General features: G+C 44.4%; 2 protein-coding genes across 4 annotated transcripts; one reads left to right on the top strand and one right to left on the bottom strand.

Annotated features, from left to right (window-relative positions):
* Positions 1 to 700: 700 nt before the first annotated feature.
* On the top strand, positions 701 to 11,953 carry TAF8 (TATA-box binding protein associated factor 8). Of its 3 annotated transcripts, none has more exons than XR_009115522.1 (9): positions 701 to 760; positions 2,042 to 2,195; positions 3,372 to 3,470; positions 4,631 to 4,693; positions 5,665 to 5,789; positions 7,103 to 7,250; positions 8,076 to 8,218; positions 9,712 to 10,777; positions 10,832 to 11,953. XR_009115522.1 is itself a non-coding variant. In XM_058039716.1 (8 exons), exons 1-8 carry the CDS (start codon positions 701 to 703, stop codon positions 9,853 to 9,855), a joined length of 936 nt encoding a protein of 311 aa, XP_057895699.1. In that variant the 3' UTR covers positions 9,856 to 11,953. The 3 variants fall into 3 exon arrangements, 1 of the variants encoding a protein (XP_057895699.1); XR_009115523.1 differs by having other exon boundaries at positions 9,712 to 10,938; positions 10,993 to 11,953; XM_058039716.1 differs by having other exon boundaries at positions 9,712 to 11,953.
* A 1,693-nt stretch (positions 11,954 to 13,646) lies between these two features.
* On the bottom strand, positions 13,647 to 18,134 carry CIMAP3 (ciliary microtubule associated protein 3). The gene is made up of 5 exons (XM_058040027.1): positions 17,994 to 18,134; positions 16,901 to 16,999; positions 15,933 to 15,994; positions 14,554 to 14,680; positions 13,647 to 13,715 (listed from the first exon to the last, which is right to left on the bottom strand). The coding sequence occupies exons 1-5, from the start codon at positions 18,132 to 18,134 to the stop codon at positions 13,647 to 13,649; spliced, it is 498 nt and encodes a 165-aa protein (XP_057896010.1).
* Between the last annotated feature and the right edge of the window lie 1,296 nt (positions 18,135 to 19,430).

Raw genomic sequence — 19,430 nt, 5'->3', positions numbered from 1 at the left:
AAATGGGGGAGAAATCGCGATAAATCGTGATCAAAATGTGGGAGGAATCACGATTAAAATGTGGGATAAATCACAATAATTCACGATAAAAATGTGGGAGAAAGCACAAATAAATCACAATCAAAATGTGGGATAAATCACTATCAAAATAGGGGATAAATCACGATAAATCACAACCAAAATGTGGACTAAATCAGGATCAAAATGTGGCATAAATCACAATAAATCATGACCAAAACGTGAGATATATCACAATAAATCACAATCAAAATCTGGGATTGTCATAAATAAATAATAATAAATAATATTATATATATACACACACATATATATAAATAAATAAATTGGGGTATCATAAATCAGGATATAATAAATTGGGATGCCATAAATCGGGATGTTATAAATCAGAATATCATGAATTGGGATGTGATAAATCAGATTTCAATGGAGACTTTGCCGACTCAACAAAATCCTCGCGCTCCCCGTGTCCTGTGCGGTTTGGGATGGGCGGGACCATCAATCCCATCTCGTTCCACCCATTGGGATCTCCAGATGTGCGGGGGAAGGGAGGGCGGGCGCATCCAGATGTTGCTTCTCCTCCGCACTACAGCTCCCACAACGCCCCGCGCGTCGCTCCGCCTGCACTACAACTCCCACAATGCCCCGCGCTCCCGCCCACAGCCGCGCCCGCACCTGGCGCATGCGCACAGCTCCATATGGCTCCAAGATGGCTGACACAGCGTCCGGGGGCTCCGGCACGGTAACGGCGCCTGATTCCCGGGGCGCGGGGCTGTGAGGGCGGGTTCCCGGCGGCTCCCCGGCGGGGCCGGGCGGGGCGGCAGCGTCCGATCCCTCCGGGGCGCGGAGGCGGCCGCGGCCAGGCCGCGGAGCGTGGAGGCGGCGGGTGGAGGGAGGGAGGCGCTGATTGGCTGGAAGGCCAGAGGGAGGCGGGGTTTGATTGGCTGAGGATGGCGCGCTTCAATTGGCTGGCGGGGCACAGGGCGGGGCTTGTGGGGGTTTCCTTAAAGGGCCGCGTCCCAAAAAGTGTCTGGGAGGTTCCATAAGGACACGTGTGTAAATATATATACATATATAAATATTTATATATATATATGTAACATATCCGCACGTGCCCATGAGAGTGCATAGGAATATATACATGTGCCCATGGGAGTGTATAGGACACACAATGTGTATGTTTGTGTACCTGTGTTCCTGCAATGTCACCCTTCCCATTGCCTGCTCCTAACCTTTTTCCAATCCTTGCTCCAGTCCCTGATCCATGGTCCTTCCACCTGCTCTGTGACCCTCCCCTGTTCCCAAGTCTCTGCTCCCAAGCCCTTCCATTCCCTGCTCCCTGCCCCATCTCATCCCATGGATCCCATTCAGTGGATCCCATTCAATCCCATCCTATCCCATGGATCCCATCCCATTTCATTGCATCTCATCCCATCCCATATATCCCATCCCATCCCATCCAATGGATCCCATCCCATCCCATGGGTTCCATCCTATTCCATGCATCCCATCCCATCCCATCTCATCCCATCCCATGGATCCTATTCAATGGATCCCATTCAATCCCGTCCCACTCCATGGATTCCGTCCCATCCAATGGATTCCATCCTATCCAATGGATCCCATCCCATCCCATGGATTCCATGGATAACTTTTCCCATTTCCCTGGTCCCAGAGGGGCAGCAAGCAGGCTGGCACCCCCGCAGACAATCCCCATGGATCCCATGCCACGGATAACTCTGTTTTTTCCCTGTCAGAGGGGCAGCAAGCAGGCCGGCACCCCTGCAGACAATGCCCATGGATCCCATGGATCCCATGCCATGGATCCCATGGATCTCTCACTGTGGTTTCCCTGTCAGAGGGGCAGCAAGCAGGCTGGCACCCCTGCAGACAATCCCCATGGATCCCATGCCACGGATAACTCTGTTTTTGCCCTGTCAGAGGGGCAGCAAGCAGGCCGGCACCCCCGCAGACAATCCCCATGGATCCCATGCCATGGGTAACTCTGTTTTTGCCCTGTCAGAGGGGCAGCAAGCAGGCTGGCACCCCCGCAGACAATTACCAGCTGGCGCGGCGCCGCACGCTGCAGGTGGTGGTGAGCTCGCTGCTGACCGAGGCCGGCTTCGAGAGCGCCGAGAAGGCGGCGGTGGAGACGCTCACCGAGATGATCCAGAGCTGTGAGTGCCCCACGGAGGGGCTGGGTCCTGCTTTTCACACAGGGACAGGGTGGGGAGAGAGCTGGTGGGGCATGGAGTGCAGCCCTGCTCTGGCTGGCACTGCGGATGCATCCCAAAAATCAGCCCCAAACCCGGGGGACCGATCCTAAAAATCAGCCCCCAATCCAAGGCACAAATACCAAAAATCAGCCCCCAGTCCCTGCAATCAGCCCAAATCCAAAGGCACAAATACTAAAAATCAGCCCCCAGTTCAAGGCACAAATCCCAAATAAATCCAAGGCACCAATCCCAAACATCAGCCCCAAGTCCAAGGCACAAATCCCAAATATCAGCCCTCAATGCAAGGCACCGATCCCAAAAATCAGCCCCAAATCCAAAGGCACAAATCCCTGGAATCAGCCCCAAATCCAAAGGCACCATTCTCAAAAATCAGCCCCAAATCCAAAGGCACCAATCCCAAAAATCATCCCCAAGTCCAAAGGCACCAATCCCTGGAATCAGCCCCAAATCCAAAGGCACCGATCCCAAAAGTCAGCCCCAAATCCAAAGGCACCAATCCCTGGAATCAGCCCCAAATCCAAAGGCACAAATTCCTGGAATCAGCCCCAAATCCAAAGGCACCAATCCCAAAAATCAGCCCCAAATCCAAAGGCACAAATTCCTGGAATCAGCCCCAAATCCAAAGGCACCAATCCCTGGAATCAGCCCCAATCCAAAGGCACCAATCCCACAAATCAGCCCCAAATCCAAAGGCACCAATCCCTGGAATCAGCCCCAAATCCAAAGGCACCAATCCCTGGAATCAGCCCCAAATCCAAAGGCACAAATTCCTGGAATCAGCCCCAAATCCAAAGGCACCAATCCCAAAAATCATCCCCAAGTCCAAAGGCACCAATCCCAAAAATCAGCCCCAATCCAAAGGCACCAATCCCTGGAATCAGCCCCAAATCCAAAGACACAAATTCCTGGAATCAGCCCCAAATCCAAAGGCACCAATCCCAAAAATCAGCCCCAAATCCAAAGGCACCAATCCCTGGAATCAGCCCCAAATCCAAAGACACAAATTCCTGGAATCAGCCCCAATCCAAGGCACCAATCCCTGGAATCAGCCCCCAGTTCCCCACCCCTGGAGCTGCCCCAGCTGTAGAATTGAGCCCCGGTGTTTTTGCCCTGCAGACATCTCGGAGATCGGGAGGAGCGCCAAGTCCTACTGCGAGCACACGGCCAGGACCCAGCCCACGCTCTCGGACATCGTGGTGACCCTGGTGGAGATGGGTGAGCAGCTCCCTCCTCCCGCCCCCATAGTCAGAAGGATTTTTTATTATTTTATGAAAATAAAATTATTATTTTTAATTATATTTACATTTAATATTTTATGATAATAAAATAATTATTTTATTATTTTACGATAACAGACACATTTTATGAAAAATCCTTTCCTTAGGATTTTTTCTGAGAACCCTCAGGAACAGAATGTAAATAATAATAATTATCTGCTGCTGTGGAATGCAACAGGTGGATCTTTGATTAATTTCATGTGGTCGTTTCTAATTAATGGCCAGTCGCAGTCAGCTGGCTCAGAGTCTCCGGTCAGTCACAAGATTTTGTTATTTATTCCATTATTCTTCCTATTCCTTTTCAAGCCTTCTGATTAAATGCTTTCTTCTATTCTTTTAGTATAGTTTTAATATATATAATATAATGTAATATAATATAATATAATATAATGTAATGTAATGTAATGTAATGTAATAAATATAATATAATATAATATAATATAATATAATATAATATAATATAATATAATATAATATAATATAATATAATATAATATAATATAATATAATATAATATATATCATAAAATAATAAATTAGCCTTGTGGAACATGGAGTCAGATTCTCATCTCTTCCCTTGTCCTGGAACTCCTGTGAACACCACCACAGATGATTTATATTATATTAGAACCATACTAAAAGAATAGAAGAAAGGATTTCATCAGAAGGCAGGAAAAGGAAAAGGAAAAGGAAAAGGAAAAGGAAAAGGAAAAGGAAAAGGAAAAGGAAAAGGAAAAAGAAAGAGAAATCTTGTGACTCTCAGGGAGTCTGAGCCCGCTGACTGTGTTTGGCCATTAATTAGAAACAACCACATGATCCAATCCCAGATGCACCTGTTGCATCCCACAGCAGCAGATAACCATTGTTTGCATTTTGTTCCTGAGGCCTCTCAGCTTCTCAGGAAGAAAAATCCTAAAGAAAAGGAATTTTCATAAAATATGTCCCTGACAGGTGCCCTGTGCTGTGGCCACACACAGCTGATGCTTTTCCATGATCCTCCCCATGATCCGCTCCCCTGGCCCATCCCTTTCTTGTTCAATTTGGGAAAAATCCTGGATTCGGACAGGACCAATTCCTCTTTTCCCCTTTTGTGCTCCAGGCTTCAACGTGGAAACCCTTCCAGCCTACGCCAAGCGTTCCCAGAGGATGGTGATCACTGCCCGTACGTGCATGGGGGGCCCTCCCTGGGCTGGCAATTCCAGCCTGGGATTCCTGGCATTCCTCTCACTGCCTTCCCGAGGAGCTTTCTGTGGGACAAGCCCAGGATCTGGGGCTCCTGTGCTGGGTGAAGGGGCCTGGCTCGCTCGGGAGGGGATTGGCCTGAAGGATCAAGGGATCCTTTTCCCTTCGGGATCCAATCCCCGGGTCAGGGATGGGGTCAGAGCTTTGGGGGGACCCTGGGAAGGAGAATTCCTGTGTTTGTTTTCCCTCATTTCTGTGTTTTCCCTGATTCCTTTATTGTTTTCCTTTTTTGTGTTCCTTGATTCCTGTTCTTTTCCCTCATTCCTGTGGGTTTTTTCCCTGATTCCTGTGTTTGTTTCCCTGATTCCTGTGTTTGTTTCCCTGATTCCTTTGTTGTTTTCCTTTTTTGTGTTCCTTGATTCCTGTGTTCTTTTCCCTCATTCCTGTGGTGTTTTTTCCCTGATTCCTGTGTTTGTTTCCCCGATTCCTGTGGTTTCCCCTGAATCCTTTGTTCTTTCCCCTGATTCCTGTGTCTGTTTCCCCTGATTCCTTTGTTGTTTTTTTTTTTTTTGTGTTCCTTGATTCCTGTGTTCTTTTCCCTGATTCCTGCGGTGTTTTCCCTCATTCCTGTGTTTTCCTTCATTCCTGTGTTTGGTTCCCCTGATTCCTTTGTTGTTTTCCCTGATTCCTGTGCTGTTTTCCTTGATCCCTGTGTTTTCCCTAATTGCTGTGGGGTTTTTTTCCCTGATTCTTCTGCTGCTTTCCCTAATTCCTGTGGGGTTTTTTTTCCCCTTATTTCTGTGTTTTCCCCGATTCCTTTGTTGTTTTCCTTTTTTGTGTTCCTTGATTCCTGTGTTCTTTTCCCTCATTCCTGTGGTGTTTTCCCCGATTCCTTTTTTGTTTTCCCTTTTTGTGCTCCCTGATTCCCGTGCTGTTTTTTCCCCCCTGCAGCTCCAGTGACAAACCAGCCCGTGACCCCCAAGGCCCTGACAGCCGGGCAGAACAAACCTCACCCACCCCACATTCCTGGCCATTTCCCAGAGTTCCCAGATCCTCACACCTACATCAAGACACCAGTGAGTGAAAAACATTTTTTTTTGTGCTGTTTGGGCTCTCTCTGAATTCCAGGAGTTGGGGAGGTTTTGCTGCAGTGCTGCTGCCGTTTTATCCAAAATATTCCTGCTGACCTGATACGTTCCTTCCTTGTGGGTTGTGGGCATCCCTTGCCATCCAGAAATCAGCCAGAACCCCTGGATTTCTCATTTTTGTGCTGGCTGGGATCTGTTTGATGTCCAGAACCCCAGAAATGTTGGGTTTTTTTTACTTCAGTGCTGGTGCTATTTATCCAAAGTATTGTTTTTCCTGGCTTTGAATATTCCTTGTTTGTGGGTTGTGGGCATTCCTTGGGATGGGATCCTTCCCATTGCCTGCTCCCAGACCATTCCCAGGGCAGGATCCCTGGATTTTTGCCTGCTGGACTCTTAACTGTCCAAAACACTGGAGATGGTGAAGAGCAGAGCCTGCAGCTGCTCCATCCCTGCGATGTTTGGGAGTGGAGATGCTCCATCCCTGGGATGTTTGTTTGGAGGTGGAGCTGCTCCATCCCTGGGATGTTTATTTGGAGGTGGAGCTGCTCCATAACTCCTCCATCCCTGTGAGGTTTGGGAGTGAAGGAGCTGCTCCATCCCTGTGAGGTTTGGAGGAGGAGCTGCTCCATCCCTGTGAGGTTTGGAGGTGGAGCTGCTCTATCCCTGTGAGGTTTGAAGGTGGAGGAGCTGCTCCATCCCTGTGAAGTTTGGATGTGGAGCTGCTCCATCCCAGTGTGGTTTGGGAGTGGAGCTGCTCCATCCCTGTGCGGTTTGGAGGTGGAGGAGCTGCTCCATCCCTGTGATATTTGGATGTGGAGCTCCTCCATCCCTGTGAGGTTTGGAGGTGGAGCTGCTCCATCCCTGTGAGGTTTGGAGGTGGAGCTGCTCCATCCCTATGAGGTTTGGAGGTGGAGCTGCTCCATCCCTGTGAGGTTTGGAGGTGGAGCTGCTCCATCCCTGTGATATTTGGAGGAGGAGCTGCTCCATCCCTGTGAGGTTTGGAGGTGGAGGAGCTGCTCCATCCCTGTGCAGTTTGGAGGAGGAGCTGCTCCATCCCTGTGAGGTTTGGAGGTGGAGCTGCTCCATCCCTGTGAGGTTTGGAGGTGGAGGAGCTGCTCCATCCCTGTGAGGTTTGGGAGTGGTGGAGCTGCTCCATCCCTGTGAGGTTTGGAGGTGGAGCTGCTCCATCCCTGTGAGGTTTGGAGGAGGAGCTGCTCCATCCCTGTGAGGTTTGGAGGTGGAGGAGCTGCTCCATCCCTGCGAGGTTCGGAGGTGTAACCCTGCCCTTCTCCCTCGTGCAGACGTACCGCGAGCCGGTGTGCGATTACCAGGTGCTGCGCGAGAAGGCGGCGTCGCAGCGCCGGGACGTGGAGAGGGCCCTCACCCGCTTCATGGCCAAGACTGGCGAGACCCAGAGCCTCTTCAAGGACGATGTCAGCACCTTCCCACGTCAGTCACCCCAGGGTTTCACCTCCCTGCAGGGTTTGGGAATCATCCCGTGGTGGTGCTGGCCTTGCTGAGTGTGGGAATCCTTAAAATCAGAGGGTTTGGGGGAAGGATTTAAGGATGGCCACAATGGGAGGTTGGGAAAGGAGGGGCTGGGGGCTAAAGTGTGGAGGAAAAGAAGAAAGCAGTTCCTCGAGGTTCCCTTTCTTTTCCTGGTGGAGAAGGCCTAAATCGAAATCTCATCCCAAATCCAAATCTCATCCCAAATCCAAATCTCGTCCCAAATCCAAAGTAGAGAGTGCCATCTTTTAGAGATCAGAAATTTTGGAAGCAGTAGGGGCTGCCATCTTTTAGGGATCATAAAATTGGGAAATAATAGAGATTGCACCTTTTAGGGATCAGAAAATTGGGAATAGAGAGTGCCATCTTTCAGGGATCAGAAAATTGAGAAGTAGTAAAGACTGTCATCTTTTAGGGATCAGAAAATTGGGCAATAATAGAGACTGCCGTCTTTTAAGGATCAGAAAATTTGGAAGTAGAGAGTGCCATCTTTCAGGGATCAGAAAATTGGGAAGCAGTAGAGGCTGCCATCTTCTGGGGATCAGAAAATTGGGAACTAGAGACTGCCATCTTTCAGGGATCAGGATTTCCTTCCTGACCCTTAGGAAGTGTAAGGAAAAGTATCCAAAACAAAAGGAAAAGGAAAACAAAATGCGTCCAAACCCAGAACCAGCGAAATGTTTGATCTCCATAACTTCGCCCCTCGTTTCTGAGGGCAGGAATTTCTCCCAGCTCGCTGACTGTGTCTCCCGTTTTCCCTGCTACCAGTGATTGCTGCCAGGCCCTTCACCGTGCCCTACCTGACGGCGCTGCTGCCCTCGGAGCTGGAGATGCAGCAGATGGAGGAGACGGATTCCTCGGAGCAGGACGAGCAGGCAGACACCGAGAACCTCCCGCTGCACATGAGCACGGTGGGGCCACCCTGGGGGGCTCCTGGGGCCGTTCCTGCACCTTGGAAACCTGGCTCTGCCTCCTGGGAGTGGGAAATAATGGGAAATAAATGGGAAATGGAACTGAGCAGTGTCAGGGTTCTGCAGCTTGGAAACCTGGCTCTGCCTCCTGGGAAATGGGAAATGGGAAATGGAACTGAGCAGTGTCAGGGTTCTGCAGCTTGGAAACCTGGCTCTGCCTCCTGGGGAATGGGAAATGGGAAATGGGAAATGGGAAATGGAACTGAGCAGTGTCAGGGTTCCCCAGTTTGGGAACCTGGCTCTGCCTCCTGGGAAATGGGAAATGGAAAATGGGAAATGGAACTGAGCAGTGTCAGGGTTCTGCAACTTGGAAACCTGGCTCTGCCTCCTGGGGAATGGGAAATGGGAAATGGGAAATGGGAAATGGGAAATGGAACTGAGCGGTGTCAGGGTTCTGCAGATTGGAAACCTGGCTCTGCCTCCTGGGAATGGGAAATAAATGGGAAATGGAACTGAGCAGTGTCAGGGTTCCCCAGATTGGAAAACCTGGCTCTGCCTCCTGGGGAATGGTGTCAGGGTTCCTCAGCTTGGAATTCTGGCTTTGTCTCTTGGTAAATGAGAAATGATGGAACTGGGCAGTGTCAGGGTTCTTGAACTTGGAATTCTTGCTCTGCCTCCTGGGAATGGGAAATGGGAAATGGAACTGAGCAGTGTCAGGGTTCTGCAGCTTGGAAACCTGTCCCTGTTTCCTGGAAAATGGGAATTGGGAAATGAGAAATGGGAAATGGAACTGAGCGGTGTCAGTGTTCCTCAGTTTGGAAAACCTGGCTCTGTCTCCTGGAAATGGGGAATAATGGAACTGGGCAGTGTCAGGGTTCTTGAACTTGGAATTCTGGCTCTGGCTCCTGGGAATGGGAAATGGGAAATGGGAAATGGAACTGAGCAGTGTCAGTGTTCCCCAGTTTGGGAAACCTGGCTCTGCCTCCTTAGGAAATGGGAAATGGAACTGAACATTTTCAGGGTTCTCCAGCTTGGGAAACCTGGCTCTGTCTCCTGGGAAATGGATCTAAACATTGTCCTGGTTCTCCAGCTTGGAATTCTGGCTCTGTTCCTTGGGAAATGGGGAATGGAGCTGAGCACTGTCCTGGTTCCCCAGCTCCCTGCAGAGTCCAGCTGGAGCTTTCGGGGCATCCCAAATTTTCATTTTCCCAGGGGATTTTCCTGTCTCACAAGCCATGAGTCCTGGCCTCTGGTGCAGCTCCTTGCGGGCTTGGTTGTTGATTGTCCCTCCTGCCCACAGCCTCTGGGCTTAGAGCCTGGAATCCTGGAACAGTCTGGGACCATAAAAATCCTGTCCCACGGGCAGGGACACCTTCCCCTACCCCAGGACGCTCCGGCGACTTGGAGCAACCACGGATTCTGTGAGCAGGAGGATTTCCAAGCCTGACTTTGTGATTTGTTTTGGTTTTTTTGCTGTTTTTTTTCCGTGCCAGGACGACGCAGGGCCCGAGAAGGAGAACAGCTCCGTGCTGCAGCAGAGCAGCTCCCTGGCAGGCAGCAGGAACGGCGAGGAGAACGTCATCGACAACCCCTACCTGAGGCCCGTCAAGAAACCCAAAATCCGCAGGAAGAAGTGAGGGGGGGGACGTTCCCCAAATTCCCCTGGGGGGCTCCCCCGGGGCTCAGGAGAGGCTGCCCGGCTGAGGAGGGGTCTCTGGGCCCCGCTCCCACCCTGCTCTCCCTCTGCTCACTGGCCCAGGAGAACCAGCTGGGAATTGTCTGGGGGGGCTTTGGGCTCCGCTCTGGGGGGGTTTCATTGCTGAGGAGCTGAGAGAGCCCGGGCTTGGAGGGGCTGGATTTGGGTTTGGAGAACACAGGGGCTGGATTTGGATTTGGAGGACACAGGGGCTGGATTTGGATTTGGATTTGGAGAACGCAGGGGCTGGATTTGGATTTGAATTTGGATTTGGAGAACACAGGGGCTGGATTTGGATTTGGAGAACGCAGGGGCTGGATTTGGATTTGAATTTGGATTTGGATTTGGATTTGGAGAACGCAGGGGCTGGATTTGGATTTGAATTTGGATTTGGAGGACACAGGGGTTGGATTTGGATTTGAATTTGGATTTGGAGAACACAGGGGCTGGATTTGGATTTGGAGGACACAGGGGCTGGATTTGGATTTGAATTTGGATTTGGATTTGGAGAACGCAGGGGCTGGATTTGGATTTGGATTTGGATTTGGATTTGGATTTGGATTTGGATTTGGATTTGGATTTGGATTTGGAGGACACAGGGGCTAGATTTGGATTTGGAGGACCAAGGGATTGGATTTGGAGCACCCAAGGGTTGGATTTGGAGGACACAGGAGCTGGAGCTGAGGGATCCAGGGCTTGGAGAACCCAGGGGTTGGATTTGGATTTAGAGGACACAGGAATTGGATTTGGATTTGAATTTGGATTTGGAGAACCCAGGGGTTGGATTTGGAGGACCAAGGGATCGAATTTGGATTTGGATTTGGATTTGGAGGACCAAGGGACTGGATTTGAAGGACACAGGGGTTGGATTTGGATTTAGAGGACACAGGGATTGGATTTGGATTTGGAGGATCCAGAGTTGGATTTGGAGGACACAGGGGTTGGATTTGGAGGACCAAGGGATCGAATTTGGATTTGGATTTGGATTTGGAGGACCAAGGGACTGGATTTGAAGGACACAGGGGTTGGATTTGGATTTAGAGGACACAGGGATTGGATTTGGATTTGGAGGATCCAGAGTTGGATTTGGAGGACACAGGGGTTGGATTTGGGGACCCGGGGATTGGAATTGGGTTTGGATTTGGAGGACCCAGCCTTTATTTCCCCCCTTTATTCCCTTTATTTCCCCCCTTTATTCCCTTTATTTCCTCCCTTTATTTCCTTTATTTCCTCCCTTTCTTTCCTCCCTTTATTCCCTTTATTCCCTTTATTTCCTCCCTTTATTTCCTTTATTTCCTCCCTTTCTTTCCTCCCTTTATTCCCTTTATTCCCTTTATTTCCCCCCTTTATTTCCCCCCTTTATTCCCTTTATTTCCTCCCTTTATTCCCTTTATTTCTTTCCTTTATTTCCCCCCTTTATTCCCTTTCTTTCCTCCCTTTATTCCCTTTATTTCTTTCCTTTATTTCCTCCCTTTATTCCCTTTATTTCCTCCTTTTCTTTCCTCCCTTTATTTCCACACCACTGTTGTCATTGTTTGCTGCTTCTGGAGGGTTTTGCTTTCATTTCCCTTCAGCATTTTCTTACAGAAAATAAAGAAGAAAAATCCTCTTTATTTTAGGGTAAAAGAAAATCAAAAAAGTTTTTCTTTGGCTTCTTTGGAAAAACCATTTGGGTTTTCTTTAACCCAAAATCCGGGTTCAGTTCCCATCAGAAAAAGCTCCTGAGGTTTGGTCCAAAATCTTCCAAAAATTCCAACTTCGCCTCCGTGCTGTTAAAAGGATCCCCCCCTCTTCCCCAGGACAAAAATTTAATTAAAAAAAGGTTTTTTTTCAATGATTTCCTGCCAAAAAAAAAATCTGAAATTAAATCTCAGACTCCCCCCTGTGTGTGCCACTGTCACTTCTGCTGGTGCCTTGCTTGTACAGAGTGAAAAATGTACAGAAAACCTGTAAATGTTTGTAAATATCCACAAATTTTATCTTTTTTTTAACTTTTCTTTTTTTTTGGTTTCTGCAAGGAGAAAAATCCCTTGCTGGGTAGGGGAAATAATAAAAAAAAAAAAAAGGTGGAATGAAAATTGTAGTTTTTATGTTCATAATAAAAGAAAATTTATGTCCTTACGTGCAAATTGTGATTTTTGTGTTCGTCAGAAAGGAATAATAATTATTATTTAGTTAAGGTATTTAGTATTATTATGTTCCTTTATCAATTTAATAAAAAATAATAGTTTTAAATTTAATAACTATTAATTTAAGAAAATAATATAATAATAATTTATTGTGTTCATAATTTTAAAAATTATGTCTTTATGGGCAAATTGTGATTTTTATGTTCATCAGAAAGGAATAATAATTATGATGTAGTAAAGGTATTTAGAATTATTTAATAAAGGTATTTAGTAAAGTTATTTTGTATTATTATGTTCCTTTATCAATTTAATAAAAACTAATACATTTAAATTAAATAAATTTAAATTAAATAAAGGAATATAATAATAATTTATTTTGTTCCTAATAAAAGGAATTTTATCTGAGATTTTATCTAATTTAAATTAAATTAAATCAATTTAATTGAAAATAATTTCATTAACAATTAAAATTTAATTGTTAATTAAATTACTTTGAATTAAATTATTGATTTCATTGAATTTAAATTAACAATCAGGTTTGGAAGTACAGAAATTAAAGGTTTGAGGGGAAACAGCTGCCCCAACACCAGGAACTTTCTGTTTCAGGCCACGTTTATTTTTGTGTCAATATTCTCAGTTTCAAGCAATTTTTATTTTTTTTTTTTAAATTAAGAATATTTTCATTTCAGCAGCGAAGGAGCCAAAATGCAAAAATCCACCTGTCCCAACCTGGCCTCTTTCCCTCAGTATTTTCAGGGTGATATTTTGGGCAAAAAACATAAAAAAATTCCCTGAGTGTTAGAATTTGAAATGTAGGGAATTCTTGGAAAATTATTGGGTTTATAAAATTATTTGGGATATAAAATTATTTGGCATATGAAAATATTTGATATATTAAATTTTTTTGTATATACAATTACTTTGTATATAAAATTACTTTGTATATAAAGTTATTTGGGATATAAAACGATTTGGTTTATAACATTATTTTGTATATACAATTATTTGGGATATAAAATTAGTGTATTAAAATATTTGGGATATAAAAATATTTGGGATAGAAAATTATTTGGTATATAAAATTATGTGGTGTTAGAATCTAAAGTTTAAAATTAAATATAAGATTTAATTTGAGGCTTTAAAAAACCTTTTAAATACTAAAAGTGAGAATATAAATTTATAGTTTAAAGTAGAGACATGTTAAACTAAGTAAAAGAAAGTTTAGAATTTGAATTTTTACTTTAAAATTGATTTTATATATTGATATATTTTTACATATTATTATTTTACTTTAAAATTGATTTTATATATTTATATATATTTTTATGTATTATTATTTTCAGCTCACGACCATAATTTTTTAAAAATATCTCCAACACATTTACAAACACATCAAAATATTTTAAACCACCTTCAAACGATTTCAAAACAAATTCTGGATTTCAATTTCTTCCCAAGGGGCTGGAACGGGGCTGAGAGGATTGAGATGAGCAGAGCAAATTAAAAACATTTAAAAGCATTTAAAACATTAAAAACCATTTCAAATATTTGATTTATTCAGCCTGGAGCTGCAGTGATGTCTCCAAATAAAGATATTTTTTCCTCAGCCGTGGTGCAGCTTCAGGTACGCCTCCCTGCCCTGCTTTTTCTGGAAATTTTTATCCACAGTCATCTAAAAAAAAACCCCAAATTTTCCATTAAAAACCATGAAAATGTGCCAGGAAATGAAAGGGTGAGACCCAAAATTGGGATTTAAATGAGATTTTTGTACCAGTTTAGCCCCACGAGGCAGCGGAGGCCCCGCTTTGCTCATTTTGGGGTGGAAATTGGAAAAAAATTCTGTGTAAAAGGGGATTTTTGGGGGGTTTTGCAAACTGGGATTGATTGAGAGAAAAATCACTTTGTGTTTTGTGCTCTGGGCAGGGCAAAATAACCAAAAAAAATTGTGGAAATGTGAAGGAAAAAAGGAAATTTTCTCTCTCAGGATATAGGAAAAAACAATAAAATTGTGGGAAATGGGAATTGAAAGGGAATTTTTGTCTCAGAAGCTTTGAGGCAGGGAAGGATAGAAAAAGGTGGAGGAGATGGGTAATAAAAAGGAAATTTTCTGTCTCAGGAGCAGGAAACGAAAACAAAACAGTAAAAATGGGAAATTAAAAGGAAATTTCCTCTCTCAGAAGTACTGGGGTAGGAAAGGAGTATAAAATAGAGAAAATTATGAAGTACAAAGGAAATTTCTTGTCTCAGGAGCAGGAAACGAAAACAAACCAGTGAAAATATGGAGAAAAAAGGGAATTTCCTGTCTCAGGAGTAGGAAAGGAGAATAAAACAGTGAAAATATGGAGCGAAAAGGAAATTTCTTGTCTCAGAAGGAGGAAAAGAACAATAAAATGGTGAAAATGGGAAGTGCAAAAAGGGAATTTCCTGTCTCAGGAGCAGGAAAGGGCAACAAAAAAAAGTGAAAATATGGAGGAAAAAAGGGGAATTTCCTGTCTCTGAGCCTTCCTCACCTTCTGCACCTGCATCTTCATCATCCTCTGCACCGGCTGGGGCAGCGCTGCCCAGTTGGGAGCCCCAAACCGGGAGGGCCACGAGACCTTTTTGGTTTGAGGCTCCTGGATGTCGTAGGTGCCAGGCCTGGGGAGCAGCAATTGTTTGTTTGTTGATTTAAATCCATTTTATTTGCATTTTCGGGCTGGTTTGGTTGAATGAAAATGTCCCGGCGTCAGCCCAAAGTGTCCCAGCGTTGAGCAAAATATTCTAATGTTATCCAAAATATTCTAATATCCAAAATATTCCAGTGTTAAGCTAAATATTCTAATGTTAATCACAATGTTCCAATGTTAACCAAAATGTTAAATAAAATATCCCAGTGTAATCCAAAATATCCCACTGTTATCCAAAATGTCCCAATATTAACCTAAATATTCTAATGTTAATCACAATGTTCCAATGTTAACCAAAATGTTAAATAAAATATCACAATGTAAATCAAAATATCCCAGTGTTATCCAAAATGTTCCAATATTAACCTAAATATTCCAATGTTAAGCTAAATATTCTAATGTTAATCACAATGTTCCAATGTTAACCAAAATATTAAATAAAATATCCCAATGTAATCCAAAATGTCCCAGTGTTATCCAAAATGTCCCAATATTAACCTAAATATTAAATAAAATATCCCAGTGTAAAATGTCCCAATGTTAACAAAAAAAAATTCTAATATTAACCTAAATATTCCAATGTTAAGCTAAATATTCTAATGTTAATCACAATAATTCAATGTTAACCAAAATGTTAAATAAAATATCCCAATGTAATCCAAAATGTCCCAGTGTAATCCAAAATGTCCCAGTGTTATCCAAAATGTCCGATATTAACCTAAATATTCCAATATTAACCAGAATATTCCGGTGTTAATCAAAATGTCCTGGTATTATCAAAAATGTCCCAATGTTACCAAAAAAAAATTCCTGATATTAACCTAAATATTCCAATGTTAACCTAAATATTCTAATGTTAATCACAATGTTCCAATGTTAACCAAAATATTAAATAAAATATCCCAATGTAATCCAAAATGTCCCAATGTTATCCAAAATGTCCCAATATGAACCTAAATATTTCAATATTAACCAGAATATTCCAGTGTTAATCAAAATGTCCCGGTATTATCAAAAATGTCCCAGTGTTAACAAAAAAAATTTCCAATATTAACCTAAATATTCCAATGTTAACCAATGTTATTTTATTTTATTTTATTTTATTTTATTTTATTTTATTTTATTTTATTTTATTTTATTTTATTTTTATTTTATTTTATTTTATTTTATTTTATTTTATTTTATTTTATTTTATTTTATATTTTACAAAGGGTTTTCCTTACCCGGGGTAGCGGTCCCGGTCCTGCAGGCGGGTGGGGAACCGGGGGCTGCTGGAGCTGAACGGGACCGGGGCCGGGCCGGGCCGGGCCGGGCGGGGCTCAGCCGGGAAGGGCCCGTAGGCGGCGGGGCCGGGGGTCACGGTCTGGGAAAGCGGCCAAAAACGGGGAAAATCGGCCAAAAACCAGGGGAAAAGAGGCCAAAAACCAGGGGAGTTCAGGGAGAATTCACCTCCAAAATTCAACCTCATTCCCACCCAAAATTGCATCACATTGCCACCCAAAATTGCACATTGCCACCTAAAATTCCACCTCATTCCCATCTAAAATTCCACCTCATTTCCTCCCAAAATTCAATCTCATTCCCATCCAAAATTCCACCTCATTCCCACCCAAAATTCAATCCCATTCCATCCTGAAATTCCACCACATTCCCTCCCGGAATTCCACCGAAATTCCCTCCCAAAATTCCACCTCATTCCCACCTAAAATTCCACCACATTCTTGCCCAAAATTGCACCTCATTCTTGCCCAAAATTCCACCGAAATTCCCTCCCAAAATTCCACCACATTGCCACCCAAAATTCAGCCTCATTCCCTCCCGAAATTCCACCTCATTCCCTCCCAAAATTCCATCTCATTCCCACCTAAAATTCCACCTCATTCCCTCCCAAAATTCCACCTCATTCCTCCCGAAATTCCACCTCATTCCCATCCAAAATTCCACATTCCTGTGGCAGCACCCAGGGCATGGCACAGCCAGGCTGGGGAATATTTTTGCTGCTTTTCCCCGCTTTTTTTGGCTGCTTTTCCCCTCTTTTCGGCCGCTTTTATCCTCTTTTTTTTTGCTGCTTTTCCTCTGTATTTTTTCCTGCTTTTCCCCTATATTTTTTCTGCTTTTCCCCTGTAATTTTTGCTGCTTTCCCCCTGTATTTTTTTCCTGGTTTTCCCTCTTTTTGGCACCTTCCCCTCACCTGAGCCCTCTGCTGGAATCTCGGGGCTGTCCTGGCTCCCATCACGTAGCCCAGGGCGCTCATGGGCCGGGTGCTCCAGGAGGATTGCAGGACGTTGTTCTGCAATTTGAGACCCAAAATAATTTATTTGGCATTATTCGAAACCCATCCTTTGCAGGGCAGAGTCAGCTGAGCAGCAAAAGTTATCCCTAATAGGGTTATTCCTAATTATTCCTTTAATTTCTGTCTATTCCAGAGCCTCGAGGATTGGTTGGGAAAGGAGAAAATTCATTTTTCCAGGAAAATTTCCTGTTTCCATCCTGCAGTGGGTTTAAATCAGCAGCAGATACTATTCCTATCCAAGTTATTCCTAATAATTCATTTAATTTCTGACTATTCCAGAACCTCGAGGATTGGTTAGGAAAGGAGGTAATTCCTTTTTCCAGGAAAATTTCCTTTTTCCATCCTGCAGTGGCTTTGCAGGGCAGGAGTGCATGATACTGTTCCTATTATTATTCCCTTAATTTCTAATCATTCCTAATTATTTCCTTATTTTTATTCCCTTAATTACTCCCTTAATTTCTGACTATTCTGAACGTCAAGGATTGGCTGGGAAAGGAGAAAATTCCTTTTTCCAGGAGGATTTGGACAACTTGCAGTGGATTTGCAGGGAGGACTACATGGTACTACTCCTAATAAACCTATTCCTAATTACTCCCTTAATTTCTGACCATTCCTAATTATTTCCTTATTTTGTTCCTTTAATTATCCCCTTATTTTCTGGCTATTCCAGAACATCAAGGATCGGGTGGGAAAGGAGAAAATTCCTTTTTCCAGGAGGATCTGGGACATGTTCCAGCAGGTTTTCAGGGAGGATTTCATGGTACTATTCCAATTAAACTTATTCCTAATTATTCCATTAATTTCTGACTATTTCTAATTATTTCCTTATTTTGTTCCCTGAATTTCTGACTATTCCAGAACATCAAGGATCGGGTGGGAAAGGAGAAAATTCCTTTTCTCCAGGAGGATGTGGGGCATCTCCCAGCAGGTTTTCGGGGCAGGAGTGATCCCGTAACCTGTCTAAAAACCCCAGAAGGTGGGAGGAGCTCACCTCTGGCCCCAGGTAGGAGCCCGGCCCCAGCAAGGGGCTGCCCCTCACGCCCAGCACCTCGATGCCCAGCCTGTCCGGGGCAAAGCTGGAGGGGAACATTTTCCGGTCCTGAGTGGTCCCAAAGGAGATGAGCTTGGACATAGCTGGGGTGACAGGCACAGGGAAACGCCGGAGAAACGAGAAAAAAAATAAAGAAAAGAGGAAAAAAAAAGAGAAAAAAAGGTAACCATGAGCTGCCTTCTGCCTTGATCCCCCTGCTCTGGGTATTTGGGAGGGATTTGCTCTTTGCCTCAAAGCCACGAGGGGCTGAGAGGAATGGGGGACTTGTCTTTCCAAAAAGATTTGTTTTTCACAGGAAAATGGATTTGTTTTTCACAAGCAGTGACAGATTTGTTTTCCCAAACAGATTTGTTTTTCACAGGAAAATGGATTTGTTTTTCACGAAGAACGACAGGTTTGTCTTTGCCATGGATAGTTAAGAGGGGTCTCCCCTTTGCCTCTGCCTCGTTCCTCTCAGACCCTTCTTCAAAGCCACGAGGGGCTGAGAGGAATGAGGGATTTGTCTTTTCAAACAGATTTATTTTTCAAAAGCAATTTGTCTTTCCAAACAAACTGTGGGTCTGCTGGTAGGTAAAACCAGCACTGAGAGAGAAAAGAAATGATGGGAAGGATTCCCATGGATGGAAACCCAACCACGGATTGGATTCAACCCATTCCCATTCTTGATGAATGGGAAAAAAAAGATATTTACCTTTATAAATAAGCTTTAGGTTTGCTGATAAATTAAATTGGATATTGAAAGTTGAAATAAACAATGGGAGAAAACCCTAAATTCCATAAGAATTAAAAATGAAAAGGGAGGGTTGTACATTAGAGGGGAATCTTTGGTGTCAGGTGTTTTGGGAAGTCTGAACCTCTCAGGTACCTCAGAAATGGGGAAAGAGAGAGGAAAATTGGGATATAAAGGAGGCTGGAGACCCATGGCCTCTCCTTTTATTGGAATAAAGCAAAAGAACTCCTCTGTCTCCGTTTTGGCCACAAACCTCTGATGTTTGTGGATTAATTTTCCTGACAGAGCGGATTTCTCTTCTTTTGGCCACAAACCTCTGATGTTTGTGGATTAATTTTCCTGACAGGGGCGGATTTCTCTTCTTTTGGCCACAAACCTCTGATGTTTGTGGATTGATTTTCCTGAACAGGGCGGATTTTCCCCATCCCATTCTGAGCAGGGAACTGGGACCTGAGAAGCTCGTGGAGCAGCTGATGGTGGGATGGATGGGGGATGAAGGAGAAGCAATCCCAGCCCCTCCAGGTGCCCCTACCTGGGCCAGCTCTCACCTCTGGGCTCCTGCCTTGCTGCCATCCCGGCCTGGCACAGCTGCGGGTGTTACGGGCACCAGGGGGCCGGGGAAAAGCGGGGATTGGGCATCAGGGGGC

The sequence above is a fragment of the Melospiza georgiana genome, chromosome 23 (genome assembly GCF_028018845.1).
Source record: "Melospiza georgiana isolate bMelGeo1 chromosome 23, bMelGeo1.pri, whole genome shotgun sequence".
Taxonomy (NCBI): Eukaryota; Metazoa; Chordata; class Aves; order Passeriformes; family Passerellidae; genus Melospiza; species Melospiza georgiana.
Note: the sequence above shows the minus strand (reverse complement) of the source record. Positions and strands in the feature narration are given on the sequence as shown.